The sequence below is a fragment of the Cardiocondyla obscurior genome, linkage group LG04 (assembly GCF_019399895.1).
Source record: "Cardiocondyla obscurior isolate alpha-2009 linkage group LG04, Cobs3.1, whole genome shotgun sequence".
In the NCBI taxonomy this organism is placed as follows: domain Eukaryota; kingdom Metazoa; phylum Arthropoda; class Insecta; order Hymenoptera; family Formicidae; genus Cardiocondyla; species Cardiocondyla obscurior.
The window spans coordinates 1,297,337-1,321,384 of NC_091867.1; the positions used below are offsets into that span (position 1 = coordinate 1,297,337).

At 37.8% G+C, this 24,048-nt stretch overlaps 3 protein-coding genes across 3 annotated transcripts; 1 reads left to right on the forward strand and 2 right to left on the reverse strand.

Annotated features, from left to right (window-relative positions):
• Positions 1–10,923: 10,923 nt before the first annotated feature.
• LOC139101953 (uncharacterized) lies at positions 10,924–12,459 on the forward strand. The gene is made up of 4 exons (XM_070655498.1): positions 10,924–11,155; positions 11,309–11,480; positions 11,554–11,682; positions 11,752–12,459. Exons 1-4 carry the CDS (start codon positions 11,028–11,030, stop codon positions 11,980–11,982), a joined length of 660 nt encoding a protein of 219 aa, XP_070511599.1. The 5' UTR covers positions 10,924–11,027; the 3' UTR covers positions 11,983–12,459.
• LOC139101955 (AMMECR1-like protein) lies at positions 12,113–17,224 on the reverse strand. The gene is made up of 4 exons (XM_070655500.1): positions 16,714–17,224; positions 15,840–15,950; positions 15,535–15,740; positions 12,113–15,425 (listed from the first exon to the last, which is right to left on the reverse strand). The coding sequence occupies exons 1-4, from the start codon at positions 16,923–16,925 to the stop codon at positions 15,259–15,261; spliced, it is 696 nt and encodes a 231-aa protein (XP_070511601.1). The 5' UTR covers positions 16,926–17,224; the 3' UTR covers positions 12,113–15,258.
• A 2,005-nt stretch (positions 17,225–19,229) lies between these two features.
• Positions 19,230–23,634, reverse strand: LOC139101952 (uncharacterized protein CG5902-like). The gene is made up of 4 exons (XM_070655497.1): positions 23,112–23,634; positions 21,985–22,095; positions 21,625–21,830; positions 19,230–21,526 (listed from the first exon to the last, which is right to left on the reverse strand). Exons 1-4 carry the CDS (start codon positions 23,558–23,560, stop codon positions 21,360–21,362), a joined length of 933 nt encoding a protein of 310 aa, XP_070511598.1. The 5' UTR covers positions 23,561–23,634; the 3' UTR covers positions 19,230–21,359.
• Between the last annotated feature and the right edge of the window lie 414 nt (positions 23,635–24,048).

Sequence of the window (24,048 nt, forward strand, 5' to 3'; positions counted from 1 at the left end):
AAAGTTTGTGCTAATTTTACACAATTACGTAAAAGAATTATAAATATAATTTTATATCTTAATTATATCGAATTATATAGAGAACAAGATTTATTTATAATTATGCAGACTTCATAAATCAAGATACCTACAATCTTATTTTGACTTACGTAACAGATTGTTGAAATTATTTTTTAAATAATAATTTTATGTAATTCAATACGGAGTTAATATAAGTTTTTATTATAATTATGTATAATATAATGTAACTACAAACTACTTTTTCTCGTTTTTCCCCAGATTCATTTTTATTACCCTTCGTATCTCCGAATCTAATTGTATTGTGCTTAAACTGCTCGCGGACCGCGTGAGAAAACGAGCGCAGAACTAGCTTTTAAAATTGAAATAACAAAAGGCGATGTTTTTTTTAAATCTCCATTAAATCGTATCGCGACGGATTTTGCATTTTCGTGCGCGACAGTGTAGTATTATTGTATGATCGTAATATTTAAGATGTTTAAAAAGAAAAAGGAACTCTGCCAAATAGGAAAGCGAAACAAAAAAGTTTTCCGACGTTTTTTTTATTAGGCGTGTAGTGCCTACAGAAGACGAACTGTTTTCATTAAAAATTCTGTATCATGACTGTTGCTAGACCGTAACGAAAGGATGATGTTTATCTTAACGAGATCGTCCACGACATGGTTTTTCTCTTTCTTCATTTCTTTTTTTTTTGCTTTTATGTCTCTCATTTGGCAAATCTCATTTGGCAGTGTGAAGCGCGATGTTTCGTGTAACAGATGAAATAAACTGTCGCATTTTTTAAACTTCAAACTGGCCGAAACAAAGCAAATAATTTGAAAATTTGCTTGTCAAATTAACTCATGCCGTAAAATGAAAAGATCTAGCCTCTCCACTTTAATAATTAAAAAAAAAAAACTATTTTCCAAATCTCATTTCATATCGTTTTAATTATCGATTTGTCAACAGATTTTTCATATCAATGTGGAACAAAACACCGTACGCTATCAATGAAAGATATATCTCAATAAAAATGTATCATCTTTTTATTTATTATTGACGTTTTCCATCCGTGATCATATAAGATGATAAAAATAAATTGAAAATGGAACTTTTATAAAACTTGCAGCCGATCTATCTGTATTGAAAAATTTTTCTTTTTCAATTTTTTATTTTATTTTATTTACATTATTAAAAAAATTTATATTGTCTCACTTTTCAATGAAAAAAAAGTTCTATTTGAAAATATTTAACCTTTCGATTCCGACATTCCGTTCCGAATTCAGTTTTACAAAACTCTTTAATATTTTTTAATTAAATAATTTTATAAATGTATGCCATGCCTATAGATTTTCTGCTGTGAAGAAAAAGAAATCGATTCAAGATTAATTGAGAAACATCCTTGTAACGATTTGTAGAGCTATTTTTCTTAAAACAATGAGGGGATGCAGATGAATTCGACAGTTATTATCCGGTTATCAAATTGCACGAGCAACCGCGTATTTCTCATTTTGTCTTTGAAATAAGATTTACTATTTTAATTACTTTGGTTCCTTTGAAGATTTCGCTCTGAATTTGCGAAAAGCAGACAAGCAAGCAACCGACAATATAATCTTGAAGTCTTACAATTAATAAACCTCAAGGAATATTACTAATGGCAAATTTAACTAAGAACAAGTGACCTCTCTTAAGTTACAAGAAGAAACTAAAAATTTTGCGTTTAAAGTATGCTCGTAGAATATTTAATTAGATTTATAAAAAAAACGTGTTTCCATCAATGCTGCAACTAATATTATCGACTTTAAATAACAAAAACCACATAAAGCGTATTTAGTAATACATTTCTTATATTCTCAATAAAATTCTCATGAAAATAGATGAGCATTTAATTCCGGGAACATTTTGCAATTATTAAAATGGGTGGAAATATTTAATTATTTTAAATAATAATTTTGTAGCAATGTGAGTGGTGACGACAGATTAAAATTACAATTAAACTGTTTAGAAATTGAGGCCAAAGGCCGAAGGAAAGGCGTGTGCCGTCATATTAAACTACTTGTGGCGTGTTTCGGTAATGTAGCATTTTGTCTTTCGTCGCGTTTTGTGTCTGTACGTCGATTACTATTAGCGTGCACCTAATTACTGGAAATAATCATCGGTATATTCGGAGTTCAAGAATACTAAAATTCACAAATGTTAAAAGAAAAAAAAAAAAAAAGAATATTAAGCTAAAAAGTTCTCGCGGCCACGCGACCGTGACTCGCGGCGGTTACTTTTAATTACGTTAATGAGCAAAGTGGTGGCCGCATAAGATAGTTAAATTACTTTCGCCATGGTAATGGTTAAATCGACGAACATTAAAAAAACCTCACGCAGGTCCGAGCGCGTTAATAACTTTCGGAAGAAATCTCTTGAGATTCTTGCCTGCCGCGTCTCGTCAAACTAAACTATTCGCTGTTTCTTGTAGCGAGATAACTTACGCTCGTGATAAGTATAGTAATAATGACCGACCAGTTTACCTTGTAGCGATAAATCAAGCGTTCTCTGAGAGAGTCATTAATTGGTCTTTTTTTTTTTATTTTTTTTTGCCGTTCCTTCTTTATTCTCGAGGGAAGAATAGCCTTTCTGAAATGTTAATAACAAGCCTGCCTGCTCGAGGGCCTCCGCGTAATAAAACGTCTGACGTATTCTCGTTTTTCTCTTTCCTGTTCGCGCGGAAGTGACGAGAGATACGATTTCCTGACGAGCGAAAATTCGGGGATTAATTACAACACACGCGCGGCGTATCTTCGCGCCGCCTCAGCTTTTATTAATTGCACGTGGCCGCGAGGTCAGAAGCGCTACGTTTTTCTTTTTTTTTTTTTACTAGAAGAAATTACAAACTACGAAAAGAAAATTATGTGACTTACCATGAGCTTCAGCGGAGTGTAGAGTGCCAGTGACTGTAACATAAAAAAAAACATATTACTGTAGACATGTTAGTATTTCAATTAATATAAAAATAAAGCTTTATTTTTATAAAGATTTTATAAAAAAGAATTAATTCTCACCTAAAAGTTGCTCCGCCGATGCACGATGCCCTTCCTGGGCCTCCTCCTCCTCTCAGGATGTCTGCGGAATGTCAGGTCGGTCCTTCCTTCAATGGTAGAGTATTATCTGAAACAGAAAAATTACGATTAAAATTTTGTTCTGTTTGATGTTTTATTGAGCTATCGATTGCTCGAGTCGAAATCGAAAATTTATCAAAAAAGACGTTAGGGATAAGAAGCGGGATAGTGAATACCCCCCGGTAGGGGTAACACGAGGGGGTAAAGAATATCCCGCGCGATAGTAGGGAAAACATGGAAGGGGTTGGGGGAAGTTTCCGCGGTCATTCTACCGACGACTTTTGACCGAGCAACAAGGTGACGTGGGCCTTGCTTGAAGTGACAGTTAGATTCTTGTGTCGGGATCCAAGGTTAAAAGGAAGTGTCGTAGATTATCCCGCGAGTGTCTACCGCGGTAGGAATATTTTATATCGCGGCCCGTTTTATATCGATGCTTCGTGCAAGTTTTGTATAGTTCGTTACACCGACCGAAGGATTAAAGTGACAGTTAGACCACGTTTACGTCTCAGGGTCGTGTTTAAAGATTTAACGGAAGTGTCGTGAATATCCCGCGAGTGATCTAGTGCGCGGAGAACGTTATTTTATCACAAAACAAGGATGCTTTTTCGTGATCGAAATATTGTTTCGCGCTTTCGGGATATAGTAATTCGCGTTTCAATTTATTTTTTAATTGATCGTCGTACAGCCGGAGTACGCGTTATCTCTCGCGGAGTGTCGATTTTCTGTCTGGTAAGACGTGCTAATAGTGTACAGTGACCGGCAATGATGACTTGACTCACTGTGGCGACGGCGGCTAACGCGCGTGAGCTAGGGTGAAGTGCGTTAGGCCTTACCGCGGATCGTGTGCGTGAACCTTGGAGTACCGAGAGAAGCGAGAGAACGAGGGAAAAGTTGAAGGAAGGCATCTTTATGTTCTGTTTTGTTCACGACCGTGCGTGTGAGAGAGAACGCATGAGTGATCGCTAAGAAATCATTATAGGCGCCTCTAATGATTTCTTAGCGATCACTCGTGCGTTCTCTCTCACATGCACGGTCGCGAACAGAACAGAGCATGAAGATGCCTTCCTCCAACTTTTCCCTCGTTCTCTCGCTTCTCTCGGTACTCCAGGGCTCACGTACGCGATCCGCGGTAAGGCCTGACGCACTTCACCCTAGCTTACGCGCGTTAGTCGCCGTTGCCGCAGTGAGTCATGCCATTATTGTCGGTCACTACTATTACATGCAATTCGGGAAACGGCATCTTCTGCTTGAGAGATTCGCGTTACGCCGGATTGTGCGATGCGTATTTTAGTATTTTTCAATTTCTATTCGAATAATTTTTTCTTGTTTTATAATAAGTTACGCTCTAAGTGACAATGTAATAAAGTGCGCGGTGAATATTATGTGAGTGAGGGTGAGTGTACAGTTTTGTGTTTTCGCATATAATACGGGGTGCCGTGTTTAAGTTATTATAAAACAAGGGTTTTTCTCGTCATCGAAATATTGTTTCGCGCTTTCGGGATATAATTTGCATTTTCAATTTTTTTTTTAATTGATCGTCGTACAGCCGGAGTATTCGTCGGTCCCTCGCGGAGTGTCGTTTTCTGGATGGTTAGCCGTGTCTGATAGTGCGTGCGCTACTGCACGCAATTCGGGAAATTGGCATCTGCTGCTTGAGAGATTCGCGTTACGCCGGATTGTGCGACGCGTATTTTAGTAGTTTTAAAGTCCTATTCGAACAATTTTTCCTTGTTTTATAATAATTTAAACTACGAGTGATAATGTAATAAAGTGCGCGGTGAATATTATGTGAGTGAGTGAGTGTGAGTGTACAGTTTCGCGTTTTTGTATATAATACGGGGTGCCGTGTTTAAGTTATTATAAAACAAGGTCGTTTTTCTCGTCATCGAAATATTGTTTCGCGCTTTCGGGATATAATTCGCGTTTTTAATTTATTTTTTAATTGATCGTCGTACAGCCGGAGTATTCGTCGGTCCCTCGCGGAGTGTCGTTTTCTGGATGGTTAGCCGTGTCTGATAGTGCGTGCGCTACTGCACGCAATTCGGGAAATTGGCATCTGCTGCTTGAGAGATTCGCGTTACGCCGGATTGTGCGACGCGTATTTTAGTAGTTTTAAAGTCCTAGTCGAACAATTTTTCCTTGTTTTATAATAATTTAAACTACGAGTGATAGTGTAATAAAGTGCGCGGTGAATATTTGTTGGTGATTAATGTACAGTTTCGCGTTTTCGTATATAATACGGGGTGCCGTGTTTTAATAATAATTTAAATTATGAGTGATAATGTCATAAAGTGCGCGGTGAATATTTGATGAGTGTGAGTGTCGTGGACTATTTCGCGAGAGTTTCCAGTGCGCGAAAAGATGACTCGACACGTCCCATCTCAGAGGAGGAGCATCATGCATCGGCGGAGCAACTCTTAGGTGAGCATAAATTTATTTTATAAAATCTTTATTAAATATCCCTTTTACTTTTTTTTTTATTAATTTGATTAACCAATATTCATGTCTACAATAATATGTTTTATTTTATGTTACAGCCACCGCCCGAATTTTACAACTCCGCTGGTGCTCATGCAGATTGGCAAGTCGCATGCTTTTTTTTACAAATTCTTTATTTAGTTAATTAAATAAGACAATTGTCTTATTACCTTTAATTAAAATACAGGCGCGCGCCTGTATACATCTATTACATATATTTATTTGTACTAATATTATATTGCTTTCAGAGAAAAAAAAGATGTGTGGAATGCATCAAAAATTTTTAACCACACCGGTTGTATTTAAAGAAAATATTAAAAGTATGTACAACCGACAGTCCGCAGTCTGTTGAAGTGGGACGGAAAATTTTTGTTGCATTCCACATTAAACATTTACATTATATTATTTATCCTATCTTAAAAAATTGGTAAGTGACGCATAAATTAGCTTTTTAAACAAGAAAAAGAAAACCAATCAGCATGAGTTTTTTTTTTAGATAGGATCTTTTATTTTACCAATATCCGGTCATCTTATCTCTCGTATTTTCTCTCCTTTACGTAGAACGCTGCGAGATCACTTTCTTTAATTAATCACCGGGGGTAAGTGTGATATCGCGGTAGATTCGCCAGCGAGTGACATTTGAAAAAGCGTTTACATCGGGAGGACACTTTAAATCGGTGATTGAAATACGTATCGCCGTTATATAAAATGAAATTACAGGAGGATATTGGTGAACGTATCGCTGTTTCTAATCCGGAAATCGAAATGAAAGAAGAGAAATCGACCACGCCGCGGCCGGATTAGAGTGAGACTTGAGCGATAAATCAGCGCGCAGTGGAACGGTTTAAAATTAACCCGACGCTTTCCCTCTTTACGGCTCACCTTAACTCCTTCGTGAACGAAGACGTATCGCATGTAACAACAATCTCGTTATCCGCGTTAACATACTGTTTAATTGTCTCTCTCTCTCTCTCTCTCTTTTTCTTCGCTCTCCCTTTTATCAACCCGTGGCGATATACTTTTAGACGATTAACTAATTGAAACTAAATAAAATTCTCTCCGCCACATTTTACGTAATCTGAAAATATTATCTTACGACTTTCATTAAGCTCACTAGGGATCGTTGAGAAGAATCACGCTTTCGCGCAAAGTTCACAATTGAAATGTTAAAACCGCTCGTTACGAACAGATAATGTCACCCGCACATGTGATCGATAGTAATAATTAATAACGTAGTAAACAATTAATAACGTAATTAATTAATAACTCATAATCGGTTTCACATATATATATATAATAAATATATTAAATTAATTATTTCATCGTTATCGCGTAGCAGTAGCAAAATTAACGTTTTGTTGAATTTGAGATATAAATAAAACACATGTTTTTGAAGATTTGCGTGAAACTGCGGTAGAAAAAAAAAAAAAAAGAATAAAGACAATGATCGTCGGAAGTTGCGCTTGACGTCCGAATTGTTCGATCATTCGATTAGCGGTAGGTGACACCTCAACTTTCTAATGCGCATTCATCACCACACAACGGCGGTGGCGTAATTAATAACGCATCGCGTCGAGGAGCAGGCAATGGTTTCTGCGGGTAGGATATTACAATGGCCCAAATCGAATCAATCGTGGCGTGGTTATCGTCGCTGCGCGCTATTATCATTCGCATAGATATAACGCATCGATATTTACGAGCAGCTGAACATAAGGATCATCAAACAATCCCTTTGAGTAAATACGAAGGAAATTATCAGCGCAATTCTGTGACTATTCTATAAGATGACGAATCCTAATTGAATCTCAACATCGCGGTAAGATAAAACAAAATAATATATAGGGGACGAAAAGCAAAATAGAAAATAAAAAAGAATAAGATAGAAAACAACGCTTAAAATATTTGGAAAGTGTTGTATAATTAAACGCGCGAGATCAAAAGAAAAATTCTTTACAGTGAATAAAGGAGCAATAAAGCAAGCGTAAAAAAAAATAAAAAGAAAAAGAAAATTGCAAAAATTACTCTCGTTCGGTATTTAAAAATGTCTTAAAATTAATATAATATTTTTCAGCCGTATAAAAGAAGTATCGGTGTACGAGAGTGAATCGCGAAAGTTCACAAGACTTGGCGTGTCAGGCAACACGTAAAGAGGTTCTTCAAAACGCGCCGGGGCTAGAGATGAAATGTAATTCCAGGGCATATTATATTTCGGAGGTGGAGGAAGAGTAGCAGAAGAATGTTGAGACGCGTTAGAGATCGTTAAAGGGTGACGGAGGGTAAAACGTAGACAATTGTCAGATGAAATTTCGGCGGAATTCGCTTTCGCGTTCATTTCCGCGCAGAGAGCTTTTCGCGAAGAAGAAAAAAAAAAAAATAAAAACTAATATCTCGCGGAGGGAACGTCGCGAGAAAAAGCGAGAACGAGTTGACGCTCGTTACAAACACGTAACGCGGATATGCAAATGTTACTCGGTTTCCTACTAGCATTCAACCGCCTTAACTGTTTGAAGTGTAACCAAGTGCCTGGGGGGTAACTTTCTTCATCCTCGCTGTCGCGACGTCGTATATTCGCGGCAGGTGGTTACTTCAACTTTGACTTATAATTCAAAAATTCATCCGCCCAACTTGCTGTAACATTATGCAATTTAAATGAGACATCAAGAGGCGTGAATTTAAATTCATATTTGACTGTCGTCGTCATTTGACACGGCGCAGCGCGCGCAAAGTATCTTCTTTCCGAGATTTCTCCTATGGTTCCGTATACTATCGATACCTTTTTTTAAGAAATCCCAATCGCGCTATTTTTTAAGAAACCCTAATTACAAACTGTTTGTTACTTTCGTTCGATTTATTGTAATATTGAATTAGTATGTCCAGACAAAGACGGTACTTCCACTAGATCGTCCTCGATCTCGAAAATCTCGAAGACCGTCTTTGCCTGGATATATTAATTAAATATTAAAATTAATTCGAACTTAAAAATCGCCGACTTAACAACCGACGTTGACTCTCGCTTGGCGTGATGCACGCCAAGCGAGAGAGAATTAATTAGCGTCGGTTTTAAGCGGAAACAATTGAAAAGCTAATTCGTGCGTAATTTTTTATAGAGAGGATTTTACACGAAACGACCGATCCGCCGATCGAATCACTTGCAGTCGCGTTATCCCAGCCCGTCTTGACGTATTGACCCTCCGATCAAGCACTTGAAATTTCAAATACAGTAATTATTCGAACGTAGGGGTTATTTAGTATGTAGACATAAAAATAATCGACCGCGGAAACATTACGTAGCGCTTTGTATGGAATCGCGATTGCTACCGCGCCAGCGTCCACTCGAACGCCCCCGCTATTAATGTCTGAATAAATATATCCGTCGCGATAATGGCGACGTTAATTGATCTCATGTACGATGTCGAAAGTGCTCCACGAGCCGAACGAAATGGACAGAGTGACGGATATCATCGAGTCTTTATCTCGAATTACTTCAAAGTCTGTGCTAAAGATATTCCAATTTTCTTATCACTATTATCATTCCATTTTGCAAAACCGTTGTCCTTTTTTTTCCATACTTATACATCATCGCGCCAAATAAAAATAAAATTTAGGAAAAAGGTGACGAGTTTTCGCGCGAAATGGAAACTACGCTTCGAAGAGAAACAACGGAGAGGAAAATTAAGTTGCAAATGCGATTATACGTTAAGTAATGGAGCTGTATATTGAAATAAAAAAGCAATAGAACGATGCCGAACACTCGGTAAAAGCAAGGTAAAAGTTGTGGCAAAAAAAAAAAAAAAAAAAAGAGAATTAAATTAATTGCCAGAATTTTTCATGTTGACAACGTAACGATGCAACGAAGTTTCGACGCTTTCGTGAAATTTTTCAACAAACCCACCGACTGTCGCCGGTGAAATTTCGTAGTCGGAATTTCGCCCGAGATTGCTTATTGTAGGAATCGCGTAAAGGAAGAACGGAAGAGAGAGAAAGAGAGAGACGGGGAAATTTAACGTCCATCAAAAAGGTCGATTCGTCGAAAGGGGCAACCGCGCTGATAAGGGCGGCCGTTGAATAAGCGCGACGGGGTGAGAATCGCGCCCTCCACGATCGGCTTCGTCATACATTATGTAAACTTTGCTCGCCGCTCCTAATCACCGAGTGACAGATAAAACACGCCCGCGACCAACGCAGAGCGCAGAATGGCCGCGGGTGTCTTTCGCTCCTCCCGTGCTCTCACCCATACACGCGTGTGCGATGCCATAAACGGTCGCTCGATACGCGCGGAGAAATGCGTCAACCAGTTTACATTTCGTTGATGAAAGGCTTTCTCAGCGTCGGGCACTCTGACGCTCGAGCGATTTGTCGCGCAAGCTTCCGCGAAGGCATTTGCGCGTAATCGCACGTGGGTTTTAATCCTACGAGAACCGTGTGTGGGATCGAATGATTAATCGCGTCTCGCGAAGGTCACTGGGTAAGGAGAGGAGAACATCATTGCTCCTTTTCGTTCGCAATACACGTCTTCGAATCGAATAAAAGGCGTACGCTGGGCTGGGTATATTATAAATATTATAAAACTTTGGACAAGCCTTCGTTCGTATCACCCGTTTTCTTATCGGTACAGCTTTCCGCGGACAAAGCGATCGTTAGGGAACATTGTTTACCATGGAATGAAAAATCGGCGTTATCAAGAAAAGTCAAGCTTTCCTTTTTTTTTCTTTTTTTGTTTCTCATATTTCGCGTTTCGGCTTGATGTAATTCTATCGCACGTTTAACGGAAAGATATTTCTCGTAAAAGTCATCGCTAGGACGTGACGAATAAAATAGGATCTATTCCAAGATTATAGCAGCGAGCGCTGTCACTTTGTTGCCGCGTAAAATGGAGAGATGTATATGCCGTTTGATAAAAAATAATTTATAACATGACACCGTCACGTTTTGACGGAGTAGTATAGGAGGCAATGCGTGTTAAAACCTTTTTTTTTTACCCTCGTAACATGTCGCAATATACCGCCGACAATTTCGCGAAAGATTTAAACGGTATCTCGCGACAGCGCAAACCTGCGCCCGTATAAATGAATTTGTACATACCTTTGTGAAGAGCGCATTGTGCTACAAAGGACGTATGATCATCGTCGCTCACCGCAACACGTGCTGGCAGCATCTTGTTACCAATTCGCAGCTCACATGACATGTTTCACAGTAAAATCGGAGTTTGGCATCGCGTGCGTAACTGACACGACAAAGACGCACTCGAGATTCAAAGCTAACTTGACACAGGAGTCATCTAACGTGAGGCCGCGGCAACACAATCGCGACTGTATCTCTCGAGTGCATAAATCGCGCATGGTCTCTTCTGGTAAAATAAAAAAATGGCGTGAGTTGTGGAAAAGCGTGGAGGCACGTTGCGGCCTTTGTCGGCTGCTAAAGTTATTTCAAAGTCTTAAAAACAATATGGATATATCGTCGAAACTGCAACTTATATTTCGTAAAAAGCTCGATGTCGTACACATCACGCCGGAATATGACGAAATGCTGAGACAGACTCGAATTATCAAGGAATGGAAACCACAGAGCGACGTGTACATAATCTTATTACTCTACAATTAAAAATTCTTGTTTCTTGCTGCGTTTTAAATTGTTTTAGTCACTTGAATCCGTCAATGTCGTCTGAGAAACGCCACATATAATTTCTCTCGCGATTACGCTTGATAAAATGATAACGTTTCATCCAGGTGGCCGTTGAGAATGGGACGCACTATTCTGATAAGCGTAGCAACAGCCTCCGCTATGTACATTAATCACCGATTTAGAGCGAGGATGAAGCTCCGGAGTCACGGTACTTTCATCACGATGTTCGGTATCATGATGGGCTCCTCTTCAGCGACAGCTTTGTCTCACTCAGAGGTAGTAACAATTGAGAACTAATAAGACCGGAGTGGAAAACACAATAACGCCAAGTATTGCACATATTTTTCAGTTCGTTTTGAAGAAAATAATACTGCTAGATATGTATTGTCCTTTGTGCATGGAATCTAAAGCTGCCTTGATACAAACCTTCAGTGGGTTATTATTCCCAATGATATTGACTCCTCTTGCAAACTTTTCAGTAAGTGATAAAACTTTGTGACATCGTCATATTCTGCCAAACAATTGACTTCACATATTGAACTCATAGATTTCTGCTGGAAGTGGAGTATACAATGTGCCGCACATCACCGAAGGGAGAAAAATATTTGGCACTATCTGGTCGATTTATAAGCCATTGCTCCCCAAAATTGCAATGATTTTCACTCTTCAAGCAGTGCTAGCTGGTTATTTAACATATTTAGAAATCAGGTCTTACCTTCACATACTAGATTTACAGTATTTAATGAAAGAAAGCGAAAATTATAAAAATATTATGTAAATATAGTTGTTATATACATATTATAGTTAAATACATTAAGTTAAAAAAATATTTTTTACTGACGTAGATTTTATTCTAATCTATATTAGACATTTCATAATATTGTAAGGACAACGAAAGGACTGTGATATTTCGTAGAATATAAAATGTATTTTTATTTCATTGACATAGTATTATAAGATGTCTATTTATAATCATTCACTGATATTCTTGTTTTTATTGAGATAACTATACGTCTCGTACATCTACTTCCTTTTCTCGAAATTAATCCAATATCTAGGCACCATATGATTTATTACAGTAATAAACGCTTTCCAACTGTTTTAAAAGATCGCTGTTTTGGAGTAGTGATAATGCATACTCTTCTGAATTGAGAGAATTTTTCTGCAATGTTAATTTTTTTACTTATTTAATAGAAAGTTTACTTACAATGTCAAGTCAAACGTATGTACTGTTTTATAGCGTTAAATACATTGCGAATTTATTTATAGGCTCAAGTAAAATAGCAAATTCGATTATTTTCGATTACTCAATTTAAATACATATTTTATTACGGAAATATGCACGTATTTTGCGCACACTTCCGATATTCAATAGACGAAAACTACGCGATCAAAGTCAAATTACGCTTATTCCTCTATTATGTTAAACAAACTACTTGAACATCATATTATTAAATTTGGGAACTTCTTGAATTTCTACCCCAAGTTGTATTCACAAATGAAAATGTAGAATTCTTATTTTACGGGCCTATGTTATTATATTTTCTAGATATTTTAATCAGAAAAAAAAAACAGGAATTTTTTTTTGCAGTTTAGTTTAGTTTTCAAAGTCGAATTGGGCACAGGTGACCGTAGTTTTGATTTGCCAACTATTCTAGAGTTAAGTATATTACTGGCAGTTTACTGGACGTTATACAGGGGCCCGAGTAGCAAGGAGATCCCAGGAACTATGTGTATGCGATATGAATATATAAAAGATAACACCAGATGCAGATGCATCTATTCAACCAAAGTACAACAACGTGGTTTATTTTTTTTTTTTCTTTTTTTTCGGTAGGAGTAGGACTTGTATAATACCTACAACGATGATTATGTTGGCAGTGAATGAATTCAGCTATCATATAGCCGTGGAATCTAAGAAGCAAGATAGTTTAATATAAAATACGAACTTCTATTTATGTTATTAATGTAGTTAATTATACCGCGGTTTTAATCCTCAAACGACACACTCCTAGTTGTTTTCTTTTTTTTTGTTCATATTAATTTTAAAATATTTTTTTAAATCGACGTTAAAGAAAAACAATATGGGATGTTTTAAAAAAACAAAAAAAAAAATTATTTTTAACATTATCACGTTTGAAAATCGTACTGAGGTATAGCAACCCAGTGTTCCATTTGAGGTTTAAGATACACTGACGGGAATTTTTCACTGTATTTTCTGTGCCATTTTACCAAATGCATATAATCTATAACGTAATTGCATACATTTCTTTTACAGTAACAACTGCGTTTTTTTTTTTTCGTATTATCTTTATACTTTTAAGTGGGAAAATTTTGTATTTGATGTTACTATAATGAATGAGTCATTACCATGATTTGCACAGCAATCAACATCACAATGAGATCGTCATTTTTGTTTTAATGTCTTAAACCTATGTATTATGTCTATGTCTAATATTTTTCTGTTAGTTGTGTAGTCCATTTTTTATTTACAGCAAAAGTCCCATTTTATAAAATTAATTTATCAACGGAAGTAAGGAAAATAACATTTTAAGGAAAATAACAATAACATTTGACATTAATTTCGTAATAAATTTGCATAACAAGTTTAATATAAATGTAAAAATAGTCAAACAACATGACAAAAAATCTTTAATTGATAGTAGATAGAATCCTTTGCTGTAATAAAACTTTGGGCATAATCTAAACAAGATAAATTTCATTGTAAGAATGGTATAAATATGCAACGTTAAAAAATTTCACATCTACACGTCACCTTTTCATTTCATAGGTATGTAAAACAGTACATGTTAGTAATGAGAAATACAGAAATCAATATATATATACTTCCGATAAATAAATCAATATAAGAAAACATACAATTTAATATTATAAAAACTTTTATTTATACCATTACTGCAAAGAAATTCCGTTCAGATGTATCGTGTTATTGTGTCAGATATTATGCAAGTTTATGAATAATTATAATAAACTTAAAAACAAAATAATTTTATGCATTCGACATAATAGCACATTCGTACTATTTCACAGAATGCCTCCTTCTTTGATTAAATTTTTCTGTGATTGTTAAGAAAAATAAGAATCGGAAAATCATAGAGAAAAATCAATTTCATTGCTTCGCATTTATCTATTCGTTGATCATTCAAATCTGCTTTCAACATAAACAGGCGACCATAAAACCGAATTTGTGCATTATCGATTGAATGGACTAATTATAGTCACAATTAATTAATAGGCAATATTGTATTCGAAAATTCTTCGCGTCACAAGTACTAACATGAGTGTCTAATGTCCTAGCATGATGGCATAATGGCAAAGCTATAATCGTATAGTATTTACATTTTATTATAACGATCAATGGCTAGTCAAATGTTCGACAGCAAACTGAACTTGCACTGTTACTCGTAAATAGATTATTTTTCCTTTCAGTTTTAAATTTAACAATCATAAAATTGTATAATACGAGAACAAGAGTCTACCATATACAAATGTTTCTATGCCGATAATATTATTTACACTTACAACAAACATTTTGGAAGAACATTGCCACCATACTCAAGATTATATTTTTTTCCGCATTTCTTTTCACAGATGAACAACTCGCGCAAGAATCGATAATGAATAGACACAAAAACATCAAAATATGTAATAAGCACCAATAACAGCCGCCTTTAATACTTTTTATCCTATCATGCCTATTGGCATTTAATTTCTCTGCATTACAAAAGTTTGTAAAGAATAACGATATAACGTACTGAAGGACTTGGTACGCGTAATTCCATCAGAACGGTGGATAGTTTTGCATAGGTACCACAACCGGAGGAATTGGTGGCAGCGGAAGTGTGTGTATGAATGTCGGATGATTCGGTTGAACCATAACTAACGTATGCTGGTGATTGGCCATGAAAGAATTGTATTGAGTGGTATTATATTGTGGATACGATGTATTAACCGTGTCTGAAATATTTTTGTAACAAAATGTGCCTGGCGTTTGGCAAGGTAGGGGCCCTTGAATAGGACCCCAAGCCAGCTGCTAGCATCGTCGGTTATGCCAATGTGTCATGTAGTCTTGATAGCTTACAGTAATCTTCTCGCTTTGATATCGCGTCAGCTTCACACTACGTCTAATATCCGGTGTAACTAAGCCCTTGTAACCACCCTTATGTAATAGCGAATCTATGGTTTGAATCTGGTCCCAACCTATTTTTTTTTACAAAAACGTTTAATTTAATGAGAAAATGCACATATAATTAAAGAAATACGATGATTAACGGCTTCCCAACTATTTACTGTATACATGCATATTTACCTTGTTCAGTCGCAACATCAGGTAAATAAGTAGCAGTTCTCTTGTTGCCTTTTTCATTATGGAACTCTATGCGAATCCCATGGACTCCTATTTCCCAATCTAAGTAGTCCACGCCGTCTTCAAAATGCCGCAGTATAGAAACGCTTACATGTAAGCGTGGAAGTTCCTCTCGCGTTATAGGATTGAATCGCGAATCCTTGAAAGCACTGCAAAACATAATAAATTACTTAAAAAATTTAATCTAAAATCTTTAAATTATTCTAAAGGTCCAATCTAAAATCTGACAAATTTAGAGAATTAATTACCTGGTAGTAGCGTATTCTCTAAGTCCTGCATGTAAGTGCATGGCATTGAAGGTACCAATACAGCCGCGTAGTCTCATATCCTTTCCAATAGTCCATGTTACAAACAAGGGACTGAAAAGATACAAAGAAAATATATCAATAAAGTTTTAAACCTCAAATTGGACATTTATTTGTTTTTAAGATAAAATGTATACTACTGTATTAAATTCTCAACAATTTTAGAACTGCAAGTACAAGTGTAACCATAATTGTGCTTTTTTTAAATCAATATTTAAAGTGTTTATACATATTACATAAATATTATGCTTGTATAAACAGTTTGTCTAAATTAAAATACAGTATGTTAATAATCAATAAATATTTTTTAACTAAGAAAAATAAGAATGGAAAAATAAAGCATAGAGATATCAATTTTCATTCAAGATAAAACAGTAAAAGACCCTGAGAATGTAAAAGAAAAATAAATTTCAACGTTTCAATCAATTATTCAGAAAGAAAATAACGCTGGTCTTGCACGACCTCGGGAAAAGACCAGCGGCACGAGCTAAACAGAGTAAAAGATTCTGAAAACACAAGAGACATCCTCATATCCTTTTTCCCTGCCCTTCACCATCACCTATTCGGCGTCGAGTGGGCACAAAAACAGCAGTGGTTTTAACAAAGAAACGCACTGGCGTGGGTGGCGGGAGAAAAAGGACGAAGAGGAAAAATGTGCTAAAGTGGGAGAGGGAAGAGGGCAACAAAGGTTGAAGACGCGCGAGAGCGAGAGAGACGTGGCACGCGATGCACAGGAGGGACAGAGAGGGGAGGAAGAGAGACGTCGGACGCTGCCGATGCAACTGGCCGAGAGATCGACGGGCTCGAAGCGACTCACAATGCTTCGTTGCTGAAGTTGGGCGGTTTCGGTGGGTCGAGCTGGTGCAGCTGGCAGTAGAGGACGTCGAAGCAATAGAAGCCCATCTCGGGCTGCACGATTGGCGTGTTACGTATACGCGTGCCATTCGACAGTACCGCCGTACCGTTGCACGGTACTCCCGCGGAGTTGTTGAGCTTCTGCTTTTTCGTGCCGCAACAGCCGGCAGCCATTGTTACCGTCTTCGCTGTCGACCGTCGCGACCCAAGCCTCCGGACACGAAACGAACGATCCGCGTGCACTCGTCTCACTTCACGTCCGCACCGTCACCTTCGCCCGTCGCGCGGCTGCCGCCGTCTTCGTCGTCCTCGTCGCTGCCGCTGCCGTCACCGCCGCCGCCGCCCGCCGCCGCTGTACTCCTCGCTACCGTAGCGTGCTGTGTCGCGCCCGCGCCCCGCCAGGTGGAGGCTGCGCGGCAAAACAGCTGTTTCATCGCCCTGGTATTTTCGCATTCCCGCGTTCTGTTGTTTCTCCTCGCGACTCAACACCATCGCCCGTCCTCGCACCGGCGTTTATTCATTTACTCATCCACGACTCCTCTCTGCAAGGTGCCCTTGTGTCGGACATTTATTTATCGCGCCTCGTTCTCTCCAATTTTCTCAAAGGAAAGATAACTGGCCTTTCAAGTTTCAAGACTTTTCGTTGTTTTCCTACCAAGCACTAGATATTTAAAAACAATCGGACAATTTGACAACAATCTCTGAAATTATTTCGTTTCACGTAACTAACAAAATACAATACTGAGATGGATCATCAATGACAAATAATAAAAAAAACGTTATTCGATATAATTTTCGAAGGTACAAGATCTATATAATCATAACATCGTCATAAAGCAATTTATTGATGCAATATAAAAAAAAATTGCCTAGATTTAAATAAATATCCTTATCAATTGAAAAATTAAAGTAGATACCTTTTTATTCCGTGTATATTGTGAGCCTTTAATTTTGTCAACAGTTCAGATTACGTGCTTCCATTATTGTATTGTATTATATCACGTAATATTATATAATATCGGTGCTCTTATCTCACGATGAAAATATCCGGTTTTAAACTGTCTGTCTCTTCCATCGGTTACATCCAGCAGCGTTACGACAAACGCGGGAGCGGCTAGAAAAAACGACCGTGTCCGCGTGAACGAATGTTTTCCAAGAAATGATTTTACATCTCAATTTAGCAGCAGCGTAAGCCGCGCAATTACTTACTACGACGACGGCGAAGAGACGTGCCGCTGACTTCGTACAGCTGACCGAGCGTCAATTCCATCGCGCACTTTTCAGTCGTAGCAACTACGTCGCACATGGAGAGCCAAAGCCGGTGCGCAAATAAACGCAAACGAATCACGCCGCTGTTAAAACGAGCCGCGCGGCTCCCTTCGGCAGCGGTGATTTTCTTTTTCGAGCGAGACGAGGCTGCGTGTTCGTCAGCGGGGAAAATAAATAATAAAAAAAAAAAACGTTTGTGACAATTGAGAGTTTCATCCAGAACGCAACATGTCGACGCCAGAAACGAACAAGCGAGTCGCGACGGTCACGAGGACTCGCCGCGACTTTTTTTCCACCGCCGAGAAAGTTGTCACGGCGCGCGGACGGCGGAAATATCGAGCTCACTGCGTGCGCGTGTCAACCGCGGGTTAAAACCGCGCTGCGAGTTCTCCAGGACTCGATAACGCGACGCGGCCCCGAATCGAAGCTCCCGATCGTTCTCGACTGCTTGAAGTGGTCCGAGTACTCTGATAGCTCTGACTGTGCGTCGCGACACTCGCGACGCCGGTTGCGTCGCACTCGCGCATGTGCGACACTACGGTGCCATCTCACAGGTGTTTCAGCGCGCATTGTAAAAAATTAAACGCGGGCGCGCGCACCTGCTGTAAATCAAATTTCAGTCTAATCGCAGAATTTAATTCTATTTCGGATTTGTCAGCGATTTTACTTTGAATTCTTTTCACGCACTGCTTCATTCGCCGTCAGATAAAATGTTTTCAATTGTTATCAGCTTTACTGTATTTCTTTGAACGTTTTAGATTTCGATAATTAAGGCTTTTAAAGAACGACTGAAATAGAAATACATTTCGTTATAATAGAAATTTAAAATAATCTTATATTACGAACGAAATAATCAACGCAAATGAGACGGAAATGAGTGACATGAAAAGAATAGATTATAATGGTCCTTATGACAATATAAAAGTACTTCATTTTATCGTAATAAGAATATGTAATAAGAATTGCATATAGTATTTTGTAACGATATCACATCTGTGTGAATTATGTTAAATTTTTCTAATTTAAAAATAAGATGAAAGAAAGAGAGCTCGGCTTATAAGTGAATAAATAAAGAATAACTCGCGAGTCTCGCTGTATTATTAATTTGAAAATGCAATCGAAGGGAACTTGCTTGATATCTTATTAATATTATAATATATCAAATGTGATATCAAGCACGATGATCAATATTAGTTTGACAAATACGCCTTGCTTTGGAAATTATTAATATTTCTCGTCGTGCAATTTCGTTACAAGGTATTAATCGTCACGGGAAGATTAAAAATACGGTGATACATAAATTATACGTGTACATGGTGCTTACTTTAAGCAGTTACAAAAATGCGCGTATCGAGACTTGTGGCAGTTTTACAAAATACAGAACGATTTCACTCAGCAGATTCGTATAATGATTACATTTTAAGTATGCTCAATATACGATTATGTATATGTATATTTAATTGCATTGTGGTAACATCAATAACTTACTTTTAAGTGCGTTACAATTGTATTTTTACAAGCCCCTTGACAAACACAAATACAGTTAACTTCTATCGCAAAATAGAATTACACAACGTTAAATGGAAATATTTTTGTTCTCAGAGATAAAAATGTATGATTGAAATGTAATATCTATTGCACAAACAGAGTTCCATAGGCCGAACGAGCGTGTATGTGAATCGACAGTACACGGGCAGTTTGTTGTACGTTTTGTTATGTCGAGATTCACAAAAGGCAAGATTTTAGGAACTCGCTAATAACGATAGATGTTTTATGAAAAACGCATATTTACACGAATAACACGAAAGACTAATATAACGAAAATATGACGCAACAACAACTTTCATTTATTTTTAACGAATATTCCCAATAACAATTATTTATTAATATAAAAAAGATGCAACAGGACGAATTAATTGGCAGTGTTTAAAGCCTGCTACTATAGAGATTAGCTGGCAATTTAAAGGAAGAATTAATACTAAAAAGTATGTCATGAATATGTAAGAGCCTATACCTTAATATTGCCAAATGTGATTGAAATATGCGAAATATACCCTAATAGATGCAGTACAACATACTGTAAATGATATAATTATCACGAAGTTACGAGTAACTTATTAATCAAATAACGTTTATAAACTCACAATGAGATCTTTTATACTTTACTTTTATGTCTAACTTACATTCCTAATATTTAAATTTTTCCTCCTACATCATGATTCCTCTTTATAATACAATAATTAAACCGCATCTAACCGAAAACAATTTATGTCATTTCTTCATTAAATTTGTTGTTTTTATCGCGCAATTAAATGTATAATTATTTTTTTAAGTTTTAACAAGATAAAGATCTGATTTAGTGATATAAACTGATCTCTACAATATAAAAAAAAAAATTTAACGTTTCCAATTTCTACTTCATCTATAAGAATTTCACTATCATATACACTTTGTACATGTGTTAAAGTAGGCAGTAAATTTTAAATGTAATTATTATGATTTTAAACGTATTAATCGTTATTTTTATATTATTAATGCACAGAATTTTTATGATATGATGGTAGCACTAATTGTTTCAACAAAAAAAGAGGTAAATAAATTTATAAGAAAAATAAAAATAAAATAAAATAGTTATTAAATAATAAAGAACTCGCATTTTTTCTAAATAAATCTCCGAATTTGAATCAAAATTTCAAAGAAATAATTTCAATATAATTTTATGTAATATTTGAACATCTAGAAAATATATGCCAATATAATATAAAATAAATAAAATTGTTTTAAAGTTACGTTATTACTTGGAATTTTCGATACGGTGCAAAAAGAAAAAAAAAAAGAAACAATTAGGTAATGCCATCATATACAAAAGATTAATACTTCTCAAGATCTAGCATGTGGTATTATAAACGGGAGACTGTGTACACTGAGACACAGAAACACGCACCACTTTAAACAGTGAAAAACAACAAGAAATAACCGCCCCCAATGTCATTTTTGTCTACGTAACTCGCGTTCGGCGGTGTCCCGCGTGAAAAAGCGATGCGGTAGTCGAGGATAAAACGGCGCGGGCGGATAGGACGGAGCCGCGTTATCCCACCAAAGAGATGAATTGTTGCGTATCGGCACCATAATTGGTGTAATCGGGGGTAAAGGTAACGGGCGTATGAACGTCGAACGGTTCGGTTGCGTGACAATCCGCAAGCATTGTTGACTAGATGCGTGGGAACCGTGTCGAGCACTATCGTATTGCGAATGAGATGAGTTAACAACCGTATTACTATAACAAGCTTTAGCGGATCGTTGGTGATGGAGTCCCGGGCCGGGACTCCAGGCGATCTGCTAGCATCTTCGATTGTGACAATGCATCATGTAATCCTGATAGCTCACGGTGACTTCCTCGCTCTGATAGCGAGTCAGTTTCAGACTACGACGGATATCGGGGGTGACTAGGCCCTTGAAACCACCTTTATGTAGCAGAGAATCTATCGTTTGTATCTGGTCCCATCCTGAACATTAGATTGCAACATATTACTTGACGCGAAAACGGACATGAGGAAACATTTTTCAATGCCCGGCCTATTCTATATACGTCACGGATACGCACCTTGCTCCATAGCTACGCTGGGCAGGTAGGTAGCCGTCCGTTTGTTACCCTTTTCATTGTGAAATTCTATGCGAATTCCATGCACGCCTACTTCCCAATCTAAATAGTCAACTCCGTCTTCGAAGTGCCGTAGAATTGACACACTCACGTGCAAGCGCGGCAGCTCATCTCGAGTTATAGGATTAAACCGAGAATCTTTAAATGCGCTTTAAAACATATTCATATGTATATATGCACACTTGCATTAAGTCTAACATGTATTATGCATTTATATTTATATGTATATACATATAATATCGCATTTGTAATTTGTATATTACATTCTTATTTTCTTTTCTAATATGAGAAACCTAAGCTCACCTAGTTGTAGCATACTCGCGAAGCCCAGCATGTAAGTGCATCGCATTAAAAGTACCAATACAACCTCGTAACCTCATATCTTTTCCTATTGTCCACGTCACAAATAAAGGGCTGAAAAAACGTATCTGCATTAAAAATCTCATGTACAGAAACATTTTTTCTTACTCTTATCAGACAACTAATTATCACAAATGAAAGAAGGAAAAGCAGAGTGAGCTAGTTTTTTTTTTTTTTTAATATTTAGCAACATTTTTATCATTTATCTTTGTCTGTTAATAATTTTAATTCCATCGTTGATTGGTGTCATATGTTTCTATGCTTTTTTTTTTGTTAAAGATTTCCATCATCACAGCCCACTCAAGTTTTTCCTTTCTTAAATTATTAATTTTTATTAATATATGACTACACTTGTTTTTGTTTTCGGTATTGCGCTCTGCAAAGTAATGCTTCATACACATTTTCAAAAAATAATTAAAACACTCAAAGTATAAAAAAATAATGTATAACCTCATTATTTTTTGCCGTGAACTTATCCGAGAGATCAAGCAACTGCGCGTGAAGCGAGGATGTCTGTGACAAAAACGTCGCAATTTTTATTATTTCTGCAGATACGCATCATAGCAACAAACGTCTCGGTGGCCTACATAATTGGCATAACACTGTACAACGGGAGAAATCGAAGCGTGCCACGATATAACGCATGCACCGCGTGCCAACAGATAATCCGCACGCGCACGAGTCAAATAATAATACAGTTCAGTAAATGCGTCCTGAACCGATTTCCTGATTCGACCTCGAAATCAGCCAAAGTCGAAATAAAAAATAACAATCCATCTCAGCGAGTGTAGAAATAAGAAAGAAATAAAACTAACAAAACATACGCACATCTTGCGTGCATTTTTGTCGAGACAAATGAAGAGACAACAGCTGATGCGACGCGTGAGCGAGACAGACAGACTTGAAGTGGAAGTAACAGAGAGCGAGAGCGAGAGTGAGAGCGAGAGAGAGGAAGAGAGAGAGAGAGAGAGAGAGAGAGAGAGAGAGAGAGAGAGAGAGAGAGAGAGAGAGAGAAGGGGGAGAAAACGTGAGAAAGAGAGATGATAGAGAACATTGCAGAGGCTACTCACAATGCTTCGTTGCTGAAGTTGGGCGCTTTCGGCGGGTCGAGCTGGTGCAGCTGGCAGTAAAGGACGTCGAAGCAGAAAAAGCCCATCTCTGGCTGGGCGATCGCCGTGGGCTTCCTCGATAGGCGTATGGCGTCGCGCGGCGATAGGCTAGACGCGGCGGCGGACGCACCGCCGCCGCCACCGCCGCCCAGCCTCTGTTTCTTTGCACCGCAGCAACCAGCAGCCATGTTCCTCTTGGACAGCTCACCAGCAGGCACCGCCGTTCTAGCCCTTCTTCCAACACCACGTCTACGCGCCTCCTCGCCACGGCGTGCCCAACGTCGTCGACGCGTGCCGGATCGCGCCCGCGCTCCGCCAGATGTCGAGCTAACGCCGACGGTCGCGCGAACAGCTGTTTCATTACCCGCCATTCGTAGCACGGCGTCCGTGTCATCGCGCCATCGCGCCATTTGTAATTAATGCCCGTCCCCGCCGTCGCGTCGTGATCACCGCGTTCAGTACCAATACATATGTATACATACATACCTGCGCGAGCATGCGCGAACGACCCCCAGACGGTGGTGACATCTTTATTACTCTGAATTATTCTTGAAACATCGGTGTTAACGCACTCGAGTCGCTTTTCGTTCACATCAAAGTTTAGATAATTATCACTTGCATCGTCATTATATCTCCTTTTTTTCGGCATTTGTCAAACAGCCGAGATTGGATAACGTCGAATGTGAGAATCGTCTTAGTTTTGGCATAAGTGGTAAGCAGCATTCATATGATTCTCTACACCGTATATACCTCATTTTCATTAATTCATTACTCGTGCCACGATGCAGCGTAAAATTCTATTTCTAATTTAATTGCTGTGTAATGTCTCATCTCACCAAGTAAAGTATACGTATGAAATAATATGAACTCCAAAATGGTACACTAACCTGTCCACTGT

What these genes read in the sequence shown, in the direction of transcription:
- LOC139101953 (XM_070655498.1), top strand. Translation starts at nt 11,028, where the DNA reads ATGGATATATCGTCGAAACTGCAACTTATATTTCGTAAAAAGCTCGAT. An exon ending in TGGAAACCACAGAGCGACGT is followed by an intron (nt 11,156 to 11,308) that starts GTACATAATCTT and finishes CGTTTCATCCAG; the next exon opens with GTGGCCGTTGAGAATGGGAC. An exon ending in CAGCTTTGTCTCACTCAGAG is followed by an intron (nt 11,481 to 11,553) that starts GTAGTAACAATT and finishes CATATTTTTCAG; the next exon opens with TTCGTTTTGAAGAAAATAAT.
- LOC139101955 (XM_070655500.1), bottom strand. Translation starts at nt 16,925, where the DNA reads ATGGCTGCCGGCTGTTGCGGCACGAAAAAGCAGAAGCTCAACAACTCC. An exon ending in AACTTCAGCAACGAAGCATT is followed by an intron (nt 15,951 to 16,713) that starts GTGAGTCGCTTC and finishes GTATCTTTTCAG; the next exon opens with TCCCTTGTTTGTAACATGGA. An exon ending in TGATGTTGCGACTGAACAAG is followed by an intron (nt 15,426 to 15,534) that starts GTAAATATGCAT and finishes AAAAAAAAATAG; the next exon opens with GTTGGGACCAGATTCAAACC.
- LOC139101952 (XM_070655497.1), bottom strand. Translation starts at nt 23,560, where the DNA reads ATGGCGCGATGGCGCGATGACACGGACGCCGTGCTACGAATGGCGGGT. An exon ending in AACTTCAGCAACGAAGCATT is followed by an intron (nt 22,096 to 23,111) that starts GTGAGTAGCCTC and finishes ACGTTTTTTCAG; the next exon opens with CCCTTTATTTGTGACGTGGA. An exon ending in CGCGAGTATGCTACAACTAG is followed by an intron (nt 21,831 to 21,984) that starts GTGAGCTTAGGT and finishes TATGTTTTAAAG; the next exon opens with CGCATTTAAAGATTCTCGGT.